The 22463-nt window shown below is 41.4% G+C and overlaps 2 protein-coding genes across 10 annotated transcripts in view; one reads left to right on the top strand and one right to left on the bottom strand.

Moving 5' to 3' along the window:
• WASHC5 (WASH complex subunit 5) overlaps positions 1–15223 on the bottom strand; it is a 169393-nt gene extending 154170 nt beyond the window's left edge. For 3 of the 9 annotated variants that reach the window (XM_033932989.1, XM_033932997.1, XM_033932998.1), the window contains exons 1-5: positions 15100–15223; positions 7281–7356; positions 5901–6083; positions 3557–3867; positions 1143–1288 (exon numbers count right to left, since the gene is read on the bottom strand). In XM_033932989.1, the coding sequence (XP_033788880.1) occupies positions 1143–1288; positions 3557–3742 (332 nt within the window). In that variant the 5' untranslated portion in view covers positions 3743–3867; positions 5901–6083; positions 7281–7356; positions 15100–15223. Of the gene's footprint in view, positions 1–1142; positions 1289–3556; positions 3868–5900; positions 6084–7280; positions 7357–12796; positions 12916–15099 lie in introns of all 9 variants that reach the window. The other 6 variants (XM_033932990.1, XM_033932995.1, XM_033932991.1 and 3 more) reach the window with 6 other exon arrangements.
• A 14-nt stretch (positions 15224–15237) lies between these two features.
• The window catches only part of NSMCE2 (NSE2 (MMS21) homolog, SMC5-SMC6 complex SUMO ligase), a 375119-nt gene continuing 367893 nt past the window's right edge, over positions 15238–22463 (top strand). Inside the window, exons 1-2 of the mRNA XM_033933000.1 lie at positions 15238–15532; positions 17416–17565. Of these exons, the coding sequence (XP_033788891.1) occupies positions 17427–17565 (139 nt within the window). The 5' untranslated portion in view covers positions 15238–15532; positions 17416–17426. The remainder of the gene's footprint in view (positions 15533–17415; positions 17566–22463) is intronic.

The raw sequence follows: 22463 nt of genomic DNA, 5'->3' as shown, positions 1-22463 counted from the left end.
TGTCTTCTGACTACCTCTCAGGCCCAACGAACCAGCCGGAGACCTCCATCCCCACTGAATCATGTGCACGCTAAACAGGGGAAGGAATGCAGTCAGACCCAATCCTGGAAAAATACGCCATGGAGTCACTCAAACTGCGCTCAAGTCCACTGTGGATGAACCTGAGGTGAATCTTACTTCCAAGGGAATGATCCCTGAGTCCTCAAACTATTAGTGCAGGCTATCCAAGTGGGTGCACAGCAAAGCAATCTGCCCCTTAGAAACAGACTCTCGACCTCAAAATCAACACTCTCCCACAGCCAGAGCTGTCCACAAAGGGGATCCTCTGTAGCACCGAAGCACCTTGCAAATAGTTAGCAAAGAACCCTCCAAATTTAAATTAAAAGAAACACGGGCAGAAAAGACAAGCTCCTACTGTCTTGCTTGTAGCAAGACAACTGAGGAATTGAAAAAAAACTTAAGAGGGATAGGAGGAGGAGTAAAATAATGCAAATGAAGCTCCTTACAAGAGTTCACACAAGAAGAGGTTGACAACCCATCAGTTCAGGAGTAGAGTGTCTGTTCTACTAGAAATTCAGTTTATATGTAATACCTTGTTGAGTTTCTTCCCCCATTCTGAGGAGAGTGGAGAGTGTAGTGCAGTGATTAGAGCTACAGCCTCAGCACCCTGAGGTTCTAAGTTCAAATCCTGCACTGCTCCTTGTGACCCTGGGCAAGTCACTTAATCCTCTGCTGTCCCAGGTACATTAGATAGGCTGTGAGCCCACCAGAACAGATAGGGAAAATGCTTGAAGTACCTGTATGTAAAACTGCTTTGAGTGTGGCTGTATAACTACAAAAAGGCAGTATACAAGTCCCAATCCCTTTCCCCCCCCACACACACTTTCTTATGTTTCCGTTTGTCAGTTGTGGTTAGATTTCTTGATCATACTTTGGCATTCCAGGCAGCCTCACATGATAAATTGCTTGGAGCCCATTCATATAAATACTTTAGAACTCAATTGAAACATATCTTTTTTCTAAATATTTGATCAATTAATTTTCCTTCAGTCATCCTTAATTTGTTCTTATTTTTAATCTTTTGTAAACTGCATGGTTACACAGTTAAGAAGTACGATGTTATGCTATGTTATGTTAAATACCTGTTTAAATCGACAATATATTTATGAACGCTTTCAAATGCCAAGTAAAATCTTGTCAAAATTTCAATATTGTTTTCACGAAATTCTTCATCCAAGTCCTGAAGTTCTGCTTTGGCTTCGAGTTTGCCTTCACAGCTCTCTGGACCCTGGAGAGAAAACAGATGAAGGCAGCATGAATGACCTGAACTGAAGCCTTCTCTCATTCACAAAGCCCATCACACTTTTGAATCAGTGGTATATTCTGAACTGATGTTTTCTTGGCAGGAGGGAGGGCGGGCAGGCCTAACGTTAACATGGCTCAGCACCAGGCATACAGATCCGAGATACTAGTTACACTCTTACCTCAACATAATCTGCCCAGTATAATAGCCAAGTCCTGAGTCTGTGCCCTTTTCTCACCCAAATCCTCATTAAACAGCCCATACTCTCCCTATCCCCATATTCCCAACACCCCCCCGCCTTTCTCTTCTCTTGCCTCATTATCCCCCTTGCCAACTGCCCACCTACTTCCTCAGCATCCATTTTCACCATCTCGCCAAACATTTAGCCCCCTGCCTCTCCCTCTCCTCCTTCCCCCCATAATTCTGACCTCTGCCTCTCCCCACCAGTATCTGTCCCCCTCTTTTCTTTTTCCCTCCCTCTGAAATCTGCCTTCTTCCCCTTGGTATCTGCTATATTCCTTCATGCTGTCTGAGTAATAGGAATCCATTCTTCTGGTCCCTACTATGGTGCCAACAACAACACATGCACTAAAACTTTTTGGATTGGGTATACAGCTCATGCTTTTTTCAGTAGTTCACGCAAGTCACATTCACAAAGGAAAATACATTCCTAAGGTTTCAACACTTGCATGGTTGTTAGTACTATAGCAGGGACTGAGTAGCAGGGAGTGGAGGATAAGAACAAACTCAGATATCTTCAGTGGATGGGGCTGAGGGGATCTGAGGCACAACTGGAAGGACCTGTGCCACTCCCTGCATAACAACACCTAATTTTGGATCGATTTCGATTGCAGCCCAGGGTAGCTGCTACACAAAACAGCAAGGATTACTTTCATGAAATGTGGATTTCTTCCCTGGCAAGAAATCCCTACTAGAGTCCATCACACACCCATTCCCAAGCCCTACATGACATTCCTACTCTTAAATACTAATCCCACAGCAGAAGTCATAGATCAGTCACACTCCTAAACGCTAATACTACAGCAGGTCAGACCTGCTACTGTTTCACTGGGTGGGTCCATGTGGCATGAGCTTACCATTTCTAAGTGCACTCTTTTATGGCTTGTAATGATACTGTACATTAGGACTTGAACCTTTTAGAAAGGAGCACTATAAATTATTGAACCCTGAACCCTTAGAGCTTTTTGATGTTCAAAAAAACCATGCTAGATTGGGGAGCTGTTGAACCCGAAACCCTTCATTTCTCTAGAGCAGTTTCAGAACGAGCAGTTACGTGCGAAGTGTCACATGCTGCCTTTCCAAAGGGGATCAAAACCCTGATATGAGATGAGAAGATATTTGTGTTCCACTTCTGTGTCTACACACTCTCTGCAGGCATGATGAAAATTATCCATAAGATAGGCCTCATTGCTAATGGAGATAGGGGCTTCAGGAGTGTTGACATATGAGCCGAGCTCAGTATTCTGTCATGCTGGTTACAAACTAGTGCCAGATAAGCTTGTGCTGAAAGCAACCTACAATAGAAACTGTGATTCTGGCTTTTCTCAATTTATGAACAAGCTTTTTGTCCATATCCACAAAGTTAGGGTAATTTTAGAACAGGCTGCTGATTGATGAAGGCCAGTAGGCACCTATGTGTCTTTTTAAAATACTAGGCCAGTACTGGGCAGACTTGCACGATCTGTGTCTGTGTATGGCCGTTTGGTGGAGGATGGGCTGGGGAGGGCTTCAATGGCTGGGAGGGTGTAGATGGGCTGGAGTAAGTCTTAACAGAGATTTCGGCAGTTGGAACCCAAGCACAGTACAGGGTAAAGCTTTGAATTCTTGCCCAGAAATAGCTAAGAAGAAAAAAAATTTAAATTGAATCAGGTTGGGCAGACTGGATGGACCATTCGGGTCTTTATCTGCCGTCATCTACTATGTTACTATGGGCAAAAGCATCAGAGATCAATCATAGACTGAAGCTGTGGACAGAGATGCCTGCTTCTGAGCAGGTGGAAATATTTACATGTTAAGTATACGTGCACAAACATTTTATTAAACACACACTTTCAAATGTGAATCTTCCCATATCCTACCCTAAACCCACCCACAACCAGGTTGCATAAACTACACCCCTTCTTGTCCCCGAGTATACTTTTACACATGTAAATTCAAGATAGTTTTATAAAAAACCTTCATGCATAAAAAAAATCCTTTATAAAATGACCCTTAGTGAAACCAAATGCTAACCTTAAAATAACTGAAGTCAAATATAATATCGCCATATTTCTGCTGATCAGTCTTGTCTTTCAGGTGGAAGACACTGGGGATAAACTCCGAGAGCCTCAGAAGCTCAGCAATGATGGCATTCCCACGGGAGACAATCCTGAGAATTGCCTGGCCACAGTGATTATTTTCTGCCAGAAAATCCACCATGGTGAAGGCAGTTTGCTAAGTGATTGCTGTGACCAAAATTTACTTCAAACTCTCCAAGTGTTCTGGTCTTCAGTCATTTGTAGAGATACATCTAGAGTTGAAAAACCTAAGTCTCGTCAAAGTACCTGCATAAAAGACAAAGATATTTAGAGGACTATTGCATAACAGGGTGCCAGAACCTTTTTAAAAAAAAAATAAATAAAATAAAGACCCATTTTAAGACAGTTTAAGCATTTCTTTCCTGGCAAAGTCATAGAGGAATAGAAGAATCTAAAGGGCAACTGAAACTTACAAAACTGGTAATGGGCAGGAGAGACTTGGGATTGTTCCTGCCCTGAAGGGGCCACTAGACTACCAGGGTTTCTAAAAGTAGGCTCAGAGAAGGTCATGGGTGTTGGGAGGGCAGTAAACAGAAAATGGTTGGGTTGTGTTCTGTGGGGATGGGGGGGGGGGGGGGGGGGAGGTGATATGTAAAGAGTTTCAGTTTTAGCCAAAAATGCACTATCATTTTTGGCCAAAACCCAGATATGGCATCAGTTGAAACTAAAATTTGGTTAGTCTTTAGTGGAATCTCTGCCAAAGTCCATCTCACAAATATTCATTAATCCTATATCACAAGGCCAGGGCGTATTCCACTCCTAAACCTTAATCCTAAATCACAAGCACATAGGTGCCTATGTGCTTTATAAAATGAGCTCCCAGAACTATCCCCAATAACTCAGGTATAAATGTTTGTGTAGGCATGCATATAAAGCAACTCTACCCCTGCTCCCCTCCAAAACCACATCTCTAAGAAGGCTTACATGTAGATTGTGTAGAAGTAAAACTATCTTTCAGGACACTTACATTTCACACATTTATACCTCCACGTAATATTATAATAGTCGTTTTCCACATGTAAAATATACTTTAATCTCTGATAGGCAGGTACACAAGTAGGGCGATGTCATCTAACAGTACTGGGATGGAACTGCTCTCCCGTAAGAACTCCAGTCTTGTGCATGTGTGGCCCTTCCTGTGTGCAATGGTCTCAGTTTTGTTTTACCATTTGCCGAACAGATATAAAAAAAAGTTCTCAAGTGTTGTTTTTTAATCTATTTTTCTTGAATGAAGAATTAAGGCAAATGTCTTAGTGAAATCAGGATTTCAACCATGGCCAAAAAGCAGCAGGAAAATCTAAAAATTTGGGCCTGCACACTAAACATTTGTTGTGTTTCAGGCCAGACTAGGACCACAAGTTCTGTAAGCATTGTGTTCAAATGCCACTAAAAGCACAAAGAGACTGTCTAAATCAGTGTTTCTGAACTCTGTCCTGGAGTACATAGTAATATAGTAGATGACGGCAGATAAAGACCCGAATGGTCCATCCAGTCTGCCAAACCTGATTCAATTTAAATTTTTTCTTCTTAGCTATTTCTCGGCAAGAATCCAAAACTTTACCCGGTACTGTGCTTGGGTTCCAACTGCCAAAATCTCTGTTAAGACTTACTCCAGCCCATCTACACCCTCCCAGCCATTGAAGCCCTCCCCTGCCCATCCTCCACCAAACGGCCATACACAGACACAGACCGTGCAAGTCTGCCCAGTAACTGGCCTAGTTCAATATTTAATATTATTTTCTGATTCTAAATCTTCTGTGTTTATCCCACGCTTCTTTGAACTCAGTCACAGTTTTACTCTCCACCACCTCTCTCGGGAGCGCATTATAGGCATCCACTACCCTCTCTGTAAAGTAGAATTTCCTAACATTGCCTTTGAATCTACCACCCCTCAACCTCAAATTATGTCCTCTGGTTTTACCATTTTCCTTTCTCTGGAAAAGATTTTGTTCTACGTTAATACCCTTCAAGTATTTGAACATCTGAATCATGTCTCCCTTGTCTCTCCTTTCCTCTAGGGTACTCCCTTGCTAGTCAGGTTTTCAGGATATCCACAATTGATATGCATAAATTTGATTTGCATATACTGCCTCCATTATATGCAAATTTCTTTCATGCATATTCATTGTGGATATCCTGAAAACCTGACTAACAAGGGGATACTCCAGGACTGAGTTAAGAAACACTGGTCTAAATCCCCGAGAGGATATTTAGATGCTGGGAAAAAGCTGATCCTAGAAAATCTTGAAAATCAATTCTTTAATGCAGAAGCTACCTACCAATGTGCAGACCAGTTAAGAATCTTCCGCAGAGAAACTGTCATCCTCCAGGCACACTGACCCTCAACAGTCCAAGAGACTCTTAAGGTATCCAGACTCGCAGCACAGAACAGCACCTGCAGATGCCTGAACAGAGGCTATTTGCATCAACTCTGTTAAGACTGCACAAACTCTTTCATCAACCTGTTTAAAAAAGGTTAGATATGAAGTACTGGAATATTCAACCTGCAGCAATCAGCATTTCTGCAGTTCTTTTATAACCAGATATTCAGTACTTTTATCCAGATACTAGCTGCCACTAAAAGGTTGGCCAGTGCTATTTATCCAGGTACTGGTGATATTCAGACCAGTAACCAGATAATGTACAGCTTTTTTTCTGTTCTAACTTTATCTATGCAGTTATCTAGCTGTGTTTCTCAACATGCGGTACTGGAGGCAGAAAGAAAGAAATATTGGATGCACAGTCAGAAGGAAGAGCAACCAGTGACTCATGAAATCACCAGACAACAAAGGTAGGAAAAATGATTTTATTTTAGTGATCAAAATGTTATGTGAATTTATATCTGCTATGTTTTGCTCTATATTTGTCTATTTTTCTATAGTTGTTACTGATTGCATATTTTAAAGTCATCTGCTTTGACCTCTTTGAAAAAACCAATAGAATATAAATAATAATTAACATTTTTTGTGCATATAGTGTGCTTTGCGTTTTTTAATTTTGTGGTTACCATTATGTATTAATAAGATTATATTGTGTGTATATGAAAAATTGATGGAATAAATTGCATTACAATTAGTACTATTATTACGGGGGTGGAGTCAGGGGCAGAGCTTGGGCAGGTCTGGGGCGAAGATTGGGCAGGGGTACTCAGTTGGTATTTGTTAGGCTTAGGGGGTATTTGGCTTGAAGAAGTTAAGAAATACTGATCTAGTTAGCAGACTGAATATCACTGACAACTGGGCTATTCCTGGCTTTGCCCCCACCTTGGCACTACCATAATAGACCACCAACTAGAAAATCCAGATATGAACCAGATGAGTGGAACTTATTCAGGCAGGAATAACTCCTATCTGGATAAGCCCTCTGAATACTTACCCCCATAAAGACCAGCTATTTCTAGGTTTTAGTAATGGTCCAGTTATCACACTCTTCAGTAGTAATGAAATCATATGTGCAAAAGATTAAAAAAAAAAAAAAGTAGGGATTTTTCTAAAACCCCTCCCCTAGGATAAATTTTTGATTGATGGATCATTTTGGGAAAAGAACTATGCTGCCAGCAAGAATAGCTGCTCATTTAATCTGTAAGGCCAGTGCATACATACAATCTTCTACACTAGATAGCTTCCGTACTAGTAGAGGCCGATGAATATGGCACTCACAGCGAAAAAAGCAGAGAGGGCCTCAATGAACAGGGACTTGTCTTTATTGACCTCTTGGGTAGATTGACCATCCAACCTAGGGAAATGTAGAAGAAAAATCAATCTGAAGGTGACACAATGGCTTTCCTGTGCTGAGGATGCTATGATCAACCAGACGTCCAGATAAGGATACACTCTGATCTCTTCTTCTCATAAGCATGTTACCACCATCATGAACTAGAGAAGGTCCTGAGGGAGCATTAATAACCCGAAGGGCGCTGCCCAGAACTGAAAAGTGTTGCCTGAGAACCGCAAAGCATAGAAAATGCTGAGGAGGTGGCCAAATAAACTGAGTGCCCTTGGGATGGGCCTGGAACTAGTTATTTATTATTTATTTATTAAATTTTCTATACCATTCTACCAGGGGGAGCTCAGAACGGTTTACATTAATTTATTCAGGTACTCAAGCATTTTTCTCTGTCTGTCCTGGTAAGCTCACAATCTATCTAATAATAATAATAATAATTTATTGTTTATATACCGCCAAAGCCAAGTTAGTTCGAGGCGGTTTACAATAAAGAAGAGCTGAACATACAGCGAAAAAAACAATGAAGTCTTTGAGTACAATACAGTGCAGTACAATATAGAAGAGCTGGAACATACAGCGAAAAAAACAGAAACAAGAGGCTTTGAGTACATGACTGTTTGTATAGAGTAAGGTAACATTGTAGGGACGATTTGCAATAAGAGTAAGTCAATAGGGTCAGACTAATGATCCATCTAGCCCATTATCCCGTCTTCATGGAGGCCAATCCAAGTCACAAGTACCTGGCAAAAACCCACATAATAGCAGCATTCCATGTCATCGATCCATGGCAAGCAGTGGCTTCTCCCATGTCTGTTTCAACAGCAGACTATGAACCTTTCCTCCAAGAACGTGTCCAAACTTTTTAACTGCTCTTACCACATCCTCTGGCAATGCATTCCAGAGCTTAACTATTCTCTGAGTGAAAAAATATTTTCTCCTATTAGTTTTAAAAAGTATTACTCTGTAACTTTATTGAGTGTCCCCTAATCTTTGTAATTCCTGATACAGTAAAAAAAAAAAAAATCAATCCACCTGTACCCATTCTACATCAATCAGGATTTTGTAGACTTCGATCATATCTCCCCTCAGCCACCTCTTTTCCAAGCTGCAGATCTAATCTAATCTAATCTTCTATTTGTGCATCGCTTATACCTATAAAGGCTCAAGGCGACTGTAACGAGTGGTAAGAGGCGAGAGAAAGAGGAGGGAGATAGAGGAGGTGGATAGGTAGGAGGGAAAGGAAGGGGAGAGAAAAAGAGGGGAGAGAGGAGGAAGGGAAAGTGAGAGGGTAAAGGAGATTAAGCATCGAACAGATGGGTTTTCAATTTTCTTCGGAAGGTGATATTGCAAAGATCAGTTCTGGTCCTTTCTGTAAGGTCATTCCAAGTTTTGACTCCTAGGAAGGTATTTCAAACTATTATTTAAATTTATATCATGCTTTATGAAGCAACTTATAATATTTTTAAAAGACACAAGGGGAATCTCAGAATGCCACTTGTCTTCTTGTTGGTTCCTGCAGTTCAATGTGGCAGCACTCGTCACTGGCTCACCCAAAAGTGCCCTCTATTTTATTCTAATCTCTTTTTTATATTCTTCACAGTTTCTAATTCTAATTTTTCATACTTTTTCTGTGCTCTTTAATAAATAAATAAAGTCATTTCCAAGATCTCAATTCATTGAATTTTTATCTCTTCCATAAGTTTTCTCAGTCATTTCATTCATTTCAATAATTTATCATCCTTTCCGATTCATTTTCAAGTAATATACTGAACGTTTCTAATCCCCTAGATAACTTGGCTTTGTTAGTGCAATATTGCCGTTACACTATGCCCCACCAACGCGTTTCGTATCTTCCTCAGGACAGGGGAAGTGCCTTAACTACAACAAAGCAAACACAGCAACATAAGAGTTATTGGGAGGGGAATTTCAATGAATAATTATCGGTATTATATCATTCCTTTCAAGTACTCACCAACTACATTTCATTTGTTTGCTTTCTCACGCTGCTTACAATATGTCATCTAAATATGGCTGCGGCATTCTTTGAAGAACTTGCCTATTGCGTGGATTGTGATGATTGATAAAGTTCTTTAAAGAACTTGCCTGGGGTGTGGATTGTGATGATTGATAAAGTTCCTTGAAGAACTGGTCTGGTATGTGGATAGTGATGATTGGATAAGTTCTTTGAAGACTCTGTCTGCAGAGTAGTGTATGATTGGGTATCATATGGATGATGTCATCAGGGGGGTGTATATCATGCAGTAACTGAATGCCGCGGCCATATTTAGATGACATATTGTAAGCAGCATGAGAAAGCAAATTAATGAAATGTAGTTGGTGAGTACTTGAAGGGAATGATATAATACCGATAATTATTCATTGACATTCCCCTCCCAATAACTCTTATGTTACTGTGTTTGCTTTGTTGTAGTTAAGGCACTTCCCCCGTCCTGAGGAAGATACAAAACGCGTTGGTGGGGTGTAGTGTAACAGCGACGTTGCACTAACAAAGCTAAGTTATCTAGGGGATAAGAAATGTTCAGTATATTACTTGAAAATGAATCAGAATGATAAATTTTTGAAATGAATGAAATGACTGAGAAAACATATGGAAGAGATAAAAAGTCAATGAATTGAGATTTTGGAAATGACTTTAAAGATATTAGCATATTTATTTATTTAATAAATAAATAAATATTAGCATATTTATTTATTTATTAAAGAGCACCAATAAAGGTGATCTAGTTTTTCAGAAAGCTTTTGATAAAGTTCCTCATGAGAGGCTCCTAAGAAAATTAAAATGTCGTGGGATAGGTGGCAAACTGCAGTTGTGGATTAGGAATTGGTTATCAGACAGAAAACAGAGGGTGGGTTAAATGGTCATTTTTCTCAATGGAGGAGAGTAAAGAGTGGAGAGTAAAGAGTGGAGAGTAAAGAGTGGAGAGTAAAGAGTGGAGTTCTGTACTAGGACGGGTGCTATTTAACGTATTTATAAATGATCTGGAAATTGGAACAAGTGAGGTGATTAAATTTGAAGATGACATTAAACCGTTTAAAGTTGTTAAAACGTAAGCGGATTGTGAAAGATTACATGCAGACCTTAGGAAACTGGAAGACTGGGCATCCAAATGGCAGATTAAATTTAATGTGGACAAATTCAAAGTGATATACATTGGAAATAATAACCTGAAGCACAGTTACTGGATACTAGGCTCCACCTTGGGGATTAGTGCCCAAGAAAAGGATCTGGGTATCACTGTAGACAGTTCAATGAAACCTTCCACCCAATGTGCGGCAGCAGACAAAAAAACAAACAGGATGCTAGGAATTATTAAAAAAGGGATGGTTAACAAGACTAAGAATGTTATAATGTCTCTGTATTGCTCCATGGTGCAACCTCATCTGGAGTACTGTGTTCAAATCTGGTCTCCTTATCTCAAGAAAGATATATTGGCGCTAGAAAAGGTTCAAAGAATCGCGACCAAGATGATAAAGGAGATGGAAGTCCTCTCATATGAGGAAAGATTAATATGGTTAGGGCTCTTCAGCTTGGAAAAGAGACGCCTGAAGGGAGATATGATTGAAGTTTACAAAATCCTGAGTGGAGTAGAACGGATACAAATGGATTGATTATTCACTCAATCAAAAATTACAAAAACTAGGGGACACTTGATAAAGTTACAGGGAAATACTTTTAAAACCAATAGAGGAAATATTTTTTCACTCGGAGAATAATTAAGCTCTGGAACACATTGCCAGAGGTTGTGGTAAGAGTGGATAGAGTAGCTGGTTTTAAGAAAGGTTTGGACAAGTTTCTGGAGGAAAAGTCCATAGTCTGTTATTGAGAAAGACATGAGGGAAGTCATTGCTTGCCCTGGATCAGTAGCATGGAATATTGGTATTCCTTGGGTTTTGGCCAGGTACGTGTGACCTGGATTTGCCACCGTGTGAACAGAGGTTTTTTTTTGTTATACCTTGTTCATAGAAGCACTGGAATAATGATAATTGTACAAATATTTCTAATCAAATATTGTTTATTAAATTTAACAGAAATCTTGTTTCAAAAGGCATTTGTACAATGGAAGCACATTACAAGTCAGATAGTGTAAATGTAATTTCCCTGACTTAACGGCATCAAAATTCCATCCTATGTTTACCTAATATATATATACCTAATATACGAGGACACTCCTCTACCTGCATATCATAGGCCAAGAATAGTTGATATTATATAAGGCGCTTGCATGCATATTGGGGAAGTGTCTTTCCCCCTCATACAAGGATTTCTAAAAGTTACATTTTAATACTAGCTTACATCATTTATAAAAATACAAAAGCAATCAAGAAAAAGTATTGCCATATACTTACAAAAGAAAAATGATCCATACACACAGCTTTAACATTCCCTTAAAAGTCAAACTGCTGCTCCCGTGTTATTGAGTAATTTTGCAGCGTGCACTGAGAGATCCTTTGCTTCAGTGTAAGAGAAGGTGAGTGGTCAACCCACTCCAACAAAATTTTTTTTTCCCTATATAAATCATCCAGTACATTTTTTAAGGTATTTATATTCTAATCTAAGACCTTCAAAATGAAAGTTCCTACATTTGTATTTTAATATTTAATTAATCATATATGCATCTGAAAAAAAGGATTAAAGGAGAGGAGAGGGAGCCCCCCTCCCAGAATGTAATTTCTGTAGTAAGTAAAAAGTCCATCTCTATAACAACCAGGTGAAAGGCCAAACCTTATCTGCCACAGAGCTCTGGAGATCAGACTGGGCACACATTAAAACAATGGAACTTCATAAAGCTAAGCTTTTGCCTCTGGTGTATCTGCTCTGGCCTTCAACAGAGCTTATCTATTAATTCTAGTGACCTGAGAGAAGGCCTGTTCTTTCCTGTTTCCAGTGATCACAGCACAAAATACATATTTTTTCAAATCAATATATTACCCCATATTTATCCCAGGCTTGTGTCCTGGTTTATCCAATTGTAATTTTATATAGCCACACAGTACTGGCCTTAGTTCCTTCAATATACATGGGACTGTACGTTAGAATTACTTGCAACAGATAACAGAGAAGGTAATGTAAAACAGATAATGCAACCTATGAAAGTGTATAACTACATTGCATGTTATCCTTTGTTCAGTTAATGTGAGATAGCCATTTCTCTACATTAACTGCATGATAGCCCTCCTCAAAAATATTAATAATGTCTCAGTTAACACTGAACTTTTACAGTTACCATGCGATATGTGAAAAACCTTAGTATAAAGTTCCTAAACATGAACTTTTTGTTCTCTAGTTCTCTTTGGAATATACAAAATCAGATAGAATTAAAAAAACAACAAAATGGAAACTTTGTATTTAGAAATGGCTAGTTTCCTGACACAATGTTTACTAAGAGTTCCTGAGTTTAACTTACTGTATAGTGAAATTTGTTCTTACCTGTTAATTTTCTTTCCTTTAATCCTGCTAGACCAGTCTAGATCAATGGGTTGAGTCATTCTTCCAACAGATGGAGGTAGAGATACTCAGCTCTTTCAGTGACATCACTAGTATAAGAACTGGAGCAGAGCAAGGTAAGGCAAACTGTATAATACACTAACTTTGAACCCCTTAAGGAATCACTGTGGTAGGGTGTGGTGCAGTGGATAGAGCTACAGCATCAGCACTCTGAGTTTGTGGGTTCAAGCCCATGCTGCTCCTTGTGACCCTGGGCAAGTCACTTAATCCTCCGTTGCCCCAGGTACATTAGAGTGTGAGTCCACCAGGACAGATAGGGAACAATGCTTGCGTACCTGAATGTAAACCACTTAAAGTGGTATATACCGTAAATACTATACTATACATAAGTATAAGTATACTATACTTAAAGTGACCATACGTCCCGTTTTCGGGTCGACCATCCTGTTGTCCCGACCTACCGCTTCAGGACACCAAAATGTCCCGTTTTTAGGGACAGCGTCCCGAAGCTGTGCGCGGGGCCACCAGGACGGCCCATCAGTTTCCCTCCCTGCTGCGCGGATTGAAACGCTGGGCCGCCGCCGCTGCTTCTTGGTTTCTTCCCGACGTCAATTTTGACGTCGGAGAGGAAGTTCGGGGCCGGCCAATCGCTGCCTGACTGGCCCGAACTTCCTCTCCGACATCAAAAATTGACGTCGGGAAGAAGCCAAGAAGCAGCGGTGGCAGCCCAGCGTTTTCAATTCGCGCAGCAGGGAGGCAGACTGTCAGGCAGCGTCAGTACACGGGCAGGCGGGGGGGTTTGAATCCGCGGGGGAGGGTGTTGAATCACGGGGGGGGGGGTTGAATCTGCGGGTGGGAGGGTTTGAATCAGGCACTGTAGAGAGGGAAGGAAGTAGGCAGGCAGGCTGGCTTCGGGGGAGGGACAAAGACAAGAGAAGACATAGGAAGGAGGCACTGGGGGTACTATGGACATGGGAAGGAGGCACTGGGGGCACTAAGGACACAGGACAGGCACTGGGGCACTATGGACATGGGAAGGAGGCAATGGGGCACTAGGGACACAGGACAGAGGAACTGGGGGGCACTATGGACATGGGAAGGAGGCACTGGGGGCACTAAGGACATAGGAAGGAGGGAGGGAGGGAATAGAAAGGGACAACTGTTGGGTCTGAGTGCAGAAAGAAAGAAAGAAAGAAAACACAGTAAGAAGGAAACACAACCAGAGACTCATGAAATTACCAGACAGCAAAGGTAGGAAAAATGATTTTATTTTCAATTTAGTGATCAAAACCTGTCAGTTTTGAGAATTTATATCTGCTGTCTATATTTTGCACTATATTTGTCTATTTTTCTATAGTTACTGAGGCGACATTGCATATTTTAAAGTCATTTACCTTGACATCTTTGAAAACCCCAAATGATAATTAACATTTTCTCTGCGTATAGTGTGCTTTCTAGTTTTTTTTAATTTTAAGGTTACCATTATGAATTAATATGAAGATATTATGTGTACATGAAAAATGAATGGAAGAAATGTGGGGCGGGATTGGGGGGCGGGACAAGGGTGGGATGGGGGGCGGGACTGACAATTAATAGATGTCCCCTTTTGATGAAAAAAATAAATGGTCATGTTAACTATACTATACAATAAGTATATGCTGGTTTTGTTTGTCCTGGCCTAAGAAAAAGGAATTGAGTAACTAGTGATACCAATCATATGGTTTTTTTCCAGGCCATTAGAGCCAACCTTTGGACAAGTGCATCAAAAGTTAAGTTTCAGACAAAATAAAAGATACTTCAGAGCTACCTGTGTAATGAGTTAAGTATTACCAGATATTGCTAGCAGGAAATGCATTTGTGGTTTATGCAAGTGAATGATGAAAACAGACTGAGTAACTTTACAAAGAGGACGATTTACAGTTGACAAGTGTAGTGTATATAATGGCTGCTGCTGCTGACAAGAGGCACTTTTCTTTCACACTGTCACTTGATAGCTAAATTCTTAGGCCATCCTGATCTTCGTCACGAGCGGTCAGCAAAACAGAGAACCAATAAAGAAATATTGTAAACCTGCAAACTAATCGACCAGTACTAGTAGTGTGTTTAAGTGCTTTTAAAAACGAGCCTCTCTATCTCCTGTTAAGAGACCAGCATGCATCAAACTCAAAGATTAGCCCTCACCTTTCTGCTGCTCAGCGCTAGCGGCAGCAGGGAGGGCTCGGACAGTTATACTGTTACTATATCCTTCCTGCACTAAGACAGGAGCAGAGCAGGGCCCGACTCACCTCTCCCTTTCGCCGGGGAGTTACATACCATCATCGTCAGCGACTTCCCCACCTAAGTCCCACCATCTCAACACGGAGAAGAAAAGAGAAACCGCTCAACGCCCACCACGGGAGCTTCCCCACCCCCCTCACGTGATACTTCGGGCGCACGTCAATGACGTCAATGCCGCGCCGCTGCTCTAGTAGGAATTTCAAACGGGAAGCGCCGTAGAAGTGTGGAGGAAAGGAAAACAAACAAGAGTGTTGTGTGCACGAGGAAGTACAAAAAAGCGCTGGGGCGGCGTAAGCCACATCTGCTAAGGTTCTAGCCACTGAGGCTTCACTGGACGTATCTGATTGTGTTTCGCCCTGTTTTTAAGGTTCCTAGACATCTCCTATTTCGAACTAGTGTCCCTAGCATCAAGGATTAGTCATCTGTCCAAGAGAGAACCAGGTAAATGGTTGGTTGTTTGCTTCTCTGTGCTGCTGCTTCTTTCCTCTCTCCTCCAGCCTTACATTATGCTGATAATCCGTTATCACAGTTCCTTCCTTCTCTCAATGCAGTTTCTACAACTCTGACGTTGCTTCGTTTAACTGTCAATGATGTTCTTAGAATTATCCAACAACAACCCCCCCCCCCCCCACACACACACACACACCACAGCATATAGGTAACCTTGTTCTTGGTTGTGGAATGGTTTGCTTGTTTTTTGTGATACCAGCTCTCCGGGGGAAGCAATGCCTAATGCTAGTGCTGGATTTGCTTGTGTACTATAATAATAATGATAATAGTTTATACTGCAGGACCGTGAAGTTCTATGCGGTTTACAATGATTAAAAATAGTACAAATTGACAAGTTAATACTAATGAATTGTGGTTCTAGGGATCAGTTAAGTGGGAAAGATTGTACAAATCAGTTGCCGAGGTAGTTCAGGAACAGATATGTTTTTAGGTGTTTCCTAAATTCCCCGTAAGTATTAGATAGCATAAGTAATTGTTCCAGGTCTTTACCCCATAATGCTGCTTGATATGAGAGAATATGTTGGTGATGACTTTTGAATATACTATGTATATACAGTGCTAAATGCTCAGAGGATTTGAGTGCTGGCTCTAATATGTGCACTGAAAATGGCATTCTAATATATTTAAATGGATGTTAATGAGGTCAGCAATTATTCCTTCTTAATAGCCAGAAGCAAATGATGGTCTATAGCAGTGTTTTTCAATCTTTTTACACCTGTGGACCGGCAAAAATAAAATAATTATTTTGTGGACCGGTACTACTAGGACTAAAATTTAAAAAACCCCGTTTCCGCCCCATCTCCGTGAGCTCGATCACCTCAGTAACTATAGAAAAATAGACAAATATAGTGCAAAATATAGACAGCAGATATAAATTCTCAAAACTGACACGTTTTGATCACTAAATTGAAAATAAAATAATTTTTCCTACCTAAGCTAAGTGGATTTTTTTCATCAAGTATGCAGTGACGTTTGCATGATATTAAAAACAAGAACAAACCAGTTATTTTGAACTTTTGAAACAGTTTGAACTTTTTAGCCTTTCCAGGTCGTGATAAAAAAATATTTTTATAGAATAACAATGACTGGAAGGTAAACTCTTTACCCAAGGGAGGTTTTGTAGCCTTCCTTTCAGAGTTTCACATTTCTGAGTAATTTTATACAATATTTCTTGATCACCCTTCAAAGGCTTGTCTTATTTACATGGTCAGTTATATGTCTTTTGAAAGATGAATGCAAGGCAGAAAGTGAAAAAGGAGAGAAACAGTCAGTGGATAAGAAGGCCTTGAAAACAGTTAAAAGCACATAAAAATAAAGTCACCAGACAACAAAGGTAGGGAAAATAATTTTATTTTCAATATACTATAGTGATAGAAATGTGTCAGTTTTGAGAATTTATATCTGCAGTGTATATTGTGTGTATATGAAAAATGAATGGATAAAATTGCATTACAATTAGTAAAGGGTGAGATCTGGGGGAAGAGCTTGGGTGGAGCTTGCGAGGTCTGTGGTTGGGAAAATTCAGTTGATATTTGTTAGACTTCCCTGCTGGCACACCTTACTGGCATTTCAGGGCCTGTCTGGAGGGCCTCTGTGCATGCATGGATGTCGACGTGATGATGTCACGCATGTGCATGATGTCATCACAGTGACGTATGCACACTTCTGGGTGCCTTGAGCCCTGGCCACTACCTTTAGTGTGCCCCGGCTCGAGAAGGTTTGAGAGACACTGTTATAGAGAGACGCATATCTGTATTTTATATGAAGAACACTTCCACTATTACCTTTTTTTTTCTCTTTGACTGAAAATGTAGATTATTTCAAGATGTCTGGGCATTCCGGGCCTTTGATCTCCTTCAATACCATTGGTTCCTCTCTTTCTTCATTGAAGAATTGCCAGTCGTACATTAACACAGGGATGGAACTTGCCACAAATGTTGCCTTTGATCTTATAGAAATTAGAGGTAAGTACTTGGATTCAGCACTCGATTTTACCACCTTTCTGGAATAATCCTGATCATTATTTCTGAAGCAGTGCTAATATGAATGGTGATATAGGACAAGACACAATTATACTTGTGAGAAGTGCTAAAAGTGAACATCTCCATAAGGTGGGAGGACCTTTCCCCCAAAGGCTTAAAATCCAGCAGAGAGCAACAGCAAACAACAAGATTCATGGGGCAGTGACAATGAGTCATGAAGTTAAGAGGCAATGGAAGAAAGTATGGATGCTGAGGTGACATTTAAACATGGCAAGAATACAAAATCTTTTGATATAGACTGGGGGTTCTCAACCCAGTCCTTGTGACACACCCAACCAGTAAAATATTTGTTTGATTTTTTTAGCCCATCCTGCCAAAGGTGCTTAAAACGGGTTACAAATCAGGTAGTCAAGTATTTTCCCTATCTGTCCCATTGGGTTCACAATCTATCTAATGTACCCGGGGCAGTGGAAGATTAAGTGACTTGCCCAGGGTCACAAGGAGCAGTGGTTGTGTTGAGGCTGTAGCTCTAACCACTATGCCATACTCTCCTCCTATATCTACAATGAATATATATGAGATAGTGCATGCAAATTTATCTCCTACATATTCATTATAGGTATCCTGAAAACTTGACTGGCTGGGTATGTCCCAAGGACTGGGTTGAAAACTCCTGGTATAGACAAAAGACTAAGGAGGGTAGTCATGAAGATATCCTAGACTAGATCACTAACCAGCGTCATTTGCCCTGTAATGTGTGTTAAAAGAACTGTAATGAAGTATTGTTTAGTTGACCCTGCTTTACAAAATAATGAGATGCAAAGCTTGCAGAGATCCTCTTTGTTTATCCCATGCCTTTTTAGATTCTGTCACTGTTTTGGTCTCTACCCTAGAGAGGGCATTCTAACCATCGAAGAACCTCTCCTGAAAAAGTAGTTCCCGACATGACTCCTAAGTTTGGAGCAAAAAGGGAGTGGGATGGGATGATGGACCTTCCACCAATCAAACAAAGTCAATGTCCAAAACCAAAGCTAGCAGGATACTGTAAAAACTGTTTATTAATGTCCAGGTTGGACAGTCAGAACCCACACAGTACTGTGTTCGGCGTAGAATGCACGCCTGCATCAGAAAATAATAGTAAATATTGAAGAACTAAGGCCAGTACTGGGCAGACTTGCATGGTCTGTGTCTGCATATGGCCGTTTGGGGGAGGATGGGCTGGGGAGGGCTTCAATGATTAGGAGGGTGTAGATGGGTTGGAGTGAGCTTTGATGGAGACTTCAGTGGTTGGAACCTAAGCACAGTACTGGGCAGAGCTAAGAAGAAGAAAAAAAAAATTGAATTAGGTTGGGCAGACTGGATGGACCATTCGGGTCTTTATCTGCCATCATCTACTATGTTACTATAATGATAACACTCAACATTCAAAAATCTCCAGTGCGTACTGAAGGGCACTTGTGAAAAGTTTACCATCCTGAAACCTCAATTCATGTCCTCTAGTTCTTTTCCCCTTTTTTGGAAAAGATTTAGAGCAGGGGTGTCCAACCTGCGGCCCAAGGGCCGCATGCAGCCCTGTGAAGTATTTTATGTGGCCCCAGTCGAGGGCGATGCAGTGTTTTCCTCTGCTGCACCCGGGTGTTTACTGTCTTGCCGGCTCCCTCCTCTGTCTTGCTACAGCGTTTGCACATTTGTGTGGCCCCAGAAACATTTTTTTGGCCAATGCGGCCCTGGACACCCCTGATTTAGAGCATTTAAACATCTGTATTATATCTCTCCTATCCCTCCTTTCTTCTAGGGTATACATATTCAGGTCTTCCAGTTTCTTCTCATACTGTCTTTTGGTGTAAACACAATACCATTTTTACCACCTTCCTTTGAAATGCTTTGTCCTTTTCTGGTACTTGTCTCCCGAGTTTGGAGAGCCAAGGGAGATATACACACACACCACCCCTACACATACACATGCAAATGCACACACACACAGATGCATACTCTATACACACCTGCACACACACATTGAGAGTGAGGACAGGTCCGCTTAACAATAACATGAAAGCCTGACTGCAGCCTTGTGCCTATTATTAGAAATCTTTTTTTTTTTTTTTTAATTCTTTATTCATTTTATATTCACAAGTGTACAGTAAATATCAAACAATTAGAATACAATATCACCCCTTCTCACTTCCATATACAACAAAAAATATACCACATGAATATAATATCTTATCATTCATATATATTATTAATAGAAATCCAACCCCCCCCCCTCCCAATCCACAAGCTACACTAGTGGATAGTATTATTAGCAATCTAATAAAAGTTGCACAGTAAACATGATAGTACCACATGGTAGCAATTTACATCACACTGGTAAGCTATTTACTTCGCAGCAATCAAAAGACAAGATCCAGAAACCAGTTATCTCCAAGAGATCACAACTAGTATTTCATTCAATACATGTACATCCAATTCTAATTACCTATGCAATCGTATATAATAAAATGGTAAGCGCGCATGCACACTCTAAAGCCGTGTTCCCTGATCCGTCGCGATGTGGCCACAAGAGTGCGCATGTGCGCTTATACGTCACCATACAACAGACGGACTGCACCTAACCGTAACTCTCCTCCTCCTTTTCTGGCCCGGCCCGCTGAGAGGGAGAGCGGCGCTGGCACGGCCGCTCCGTCTCTGCGGGGCTAACCGCAGCAGCCTCCGAAGCTCCTCATCAGCCTGTCTCGCCCCCTTGAGAAGGGCTCGCCTCCCTGCTCGCGCAGACCTCCATCAAGGAAAAACAGCACTACCGGCCGAAGTTTATTTTAAAGTTTAAAGCCGCTGCGGCGGCTCCTCTCATGAACCACACCTGTGTCGGAGAAGGCTTCTGACGCTGGCAGCAATAGTGGAAGGAGCTGCCGCAGTGGCTTTAAACTTTAAAATAAACTTTGGCTGATAGTGCTGTTTTTCCGTGATGGAGGTCTGCACGAGCTCTCCCAGAGCCTGGCCCGCACCAAGACGCGCTCCTACGGCAGTACGGCTAGCGTGACTGCGCCTCTGGCCGAGAGCTACATGGAGCACCGGGTGGGCGAAGGCGATATGCTGCAGGGCATTGCGCTCAAGTACGGAGTGACGGTAAGGCGCGTTAGGCCAAATACCCCACCCGGAGGCACTTCCCCTGCGGTGAGGGAGCCCTGTGGAGGTCCTGGATAGCCCACCTTCAAATTATTGACAGCGGTATTTTGAAGAGCTACAGAGGCTTCCTAGCGCTCTACAAAGACACCGAAGTGGCCTGTTAACAGAGAGAGATGCTGGCTTTGCCTGTTGGTTTTAGTTTATTTAAGATGCTTATAAACAGTCTTCCAGGGTAACTACAAAGGTAGAAGTAGACTTGGTTATTCAAGTGATCACCTCCCCCCCAACCTCTCCCCCTCACAAAAAGGCTGGTGTTAACTTTTGTCAGATCAATCTGTTTCTTGAAACATAGCCTTTCAATGGCAGGAGTTATATGCCTCAGATGCAGGAATGTCAGAGCTAATTTGCTTTAGTTTGGTTGGGGGAAGAAAAACAGACCAGTGACTGGATAACTGGGGGCAAAACTATTCTCTGAAAATGTAATGGAAAGGTATCAAATTTGATGTGGTTGAGGCTGCTGCCTCAGCACTGTGAGGTTCTAGAGAATGACACAGTGACAGAATTTGTCCCCATCCCTGCAGATAACGGCAATAAACCATCTGCATTCTTTCAGGAGAGAGGGAAGAATCAGGAGTATGAATGAACACAACCACTGACCCTCAAGCCTTGCATTGAAGAATGTTGGTGTAAAAGGACTGAGGTTGAGATAAATACTAAAGAATGGCATGGGATGGTTTCCCACGGTTATGTGTGGGGACGGTGGCAGTGACGGATTATGTCACCGTGTCATTCTCTAGAACCTCACAGTGCTGAGGCAGAGAGAAAGAATGACAGATGGGGCCAGAGAGACAGACAGAAAGAAAGAAAGACAGACATCTATTCTAGCACCGGTTAATGTAATGGGCTTCAAGACTAGTATTCTAATAACTGGCTAAAGCTGCACAATCTGTATTACCAATTTTACAGTTCCTTGTTCTCTCTGAGTTTCTCAATATCCATTTGCAACAGTTATTCTAGTGCAATAGGTGTGCCATTCTGGACAGTAGGGTATTCTCCCCATGCTTGTGAGCTGTGCAGAAGGAACAAATTCCAGGTTTTCAACTCCTCCTTTTCCAAAGGGCGCTGCTGCCCCCTTCAGTTTTTCCTTGTGCACACGAGCCAGAAGGTGTCTTTTTGATCTGCTCTGTATATTTCTTTATTATTTTTGGTATTTTTCATGATTTTTGTGGCTGTCAGTGCACCAGAGCTCCCTAGTTTGGGGAAAGCTTTGCCTGTGTGGAAAGGAAGCAGACTTGGGCCTGCAGGCAGCAGGTTAATCCCTTGAGGATCTGTTTGGCCAGCCTGCAGAGAACTTTGTGGAGCTTGGGGGTCTGTATCCCTAGTAGCTTAACTTGCCTACTGAATTGCAGGGGGCTCAGCTGTGATTTCACCTCCCCTCTTCGTGTGCATGGTTCAGCAGGGGTTGAGGATTGGTCTGACTTTGGTCTGACTGACAGCCCAAAGATCTTAGTGTTTGGAGGACTGGCTAATTAAGGCAGGGATTCTTCTCTCACATCCATTTACTTCTTAGAGCTGAGGTGGGCTGTAGCACTTTCAGAACATGTCACAGTGAATAAGGCTATTACAGCCTATGGGTAAAATCGGGGGGGGGGGGGGGAGGTCTGAATTTTTTTGCCATATCCTCTAGGGTCCTCCACCTCTAAAATCCTGTTTTCTGAGGGTTTTTTTTACTTTTAGTTCAGGTGTTTTTGAGC

This window comes from Geotrypetes seraphini, chromosome 2 (assembly GCF_902459505.1).
Source record: "Geotrypetes seraphini chromosome 2, aGeoSer1.1, whole genome shotgun sequence".
Classification (NCBI taxonomy): domain Eukaryota; kingdom Metazoa; phylum Chordata; class Amphibia; order Gymnophiona; family Dermophiidae; genus Geotrypetes; species Geotrypetes seraphini.
The sequence above is the reverse complement of the archived record's forward strand: the minus strand, read 5'-3'. Positions and strand labels throughout refer to the sequence as shown.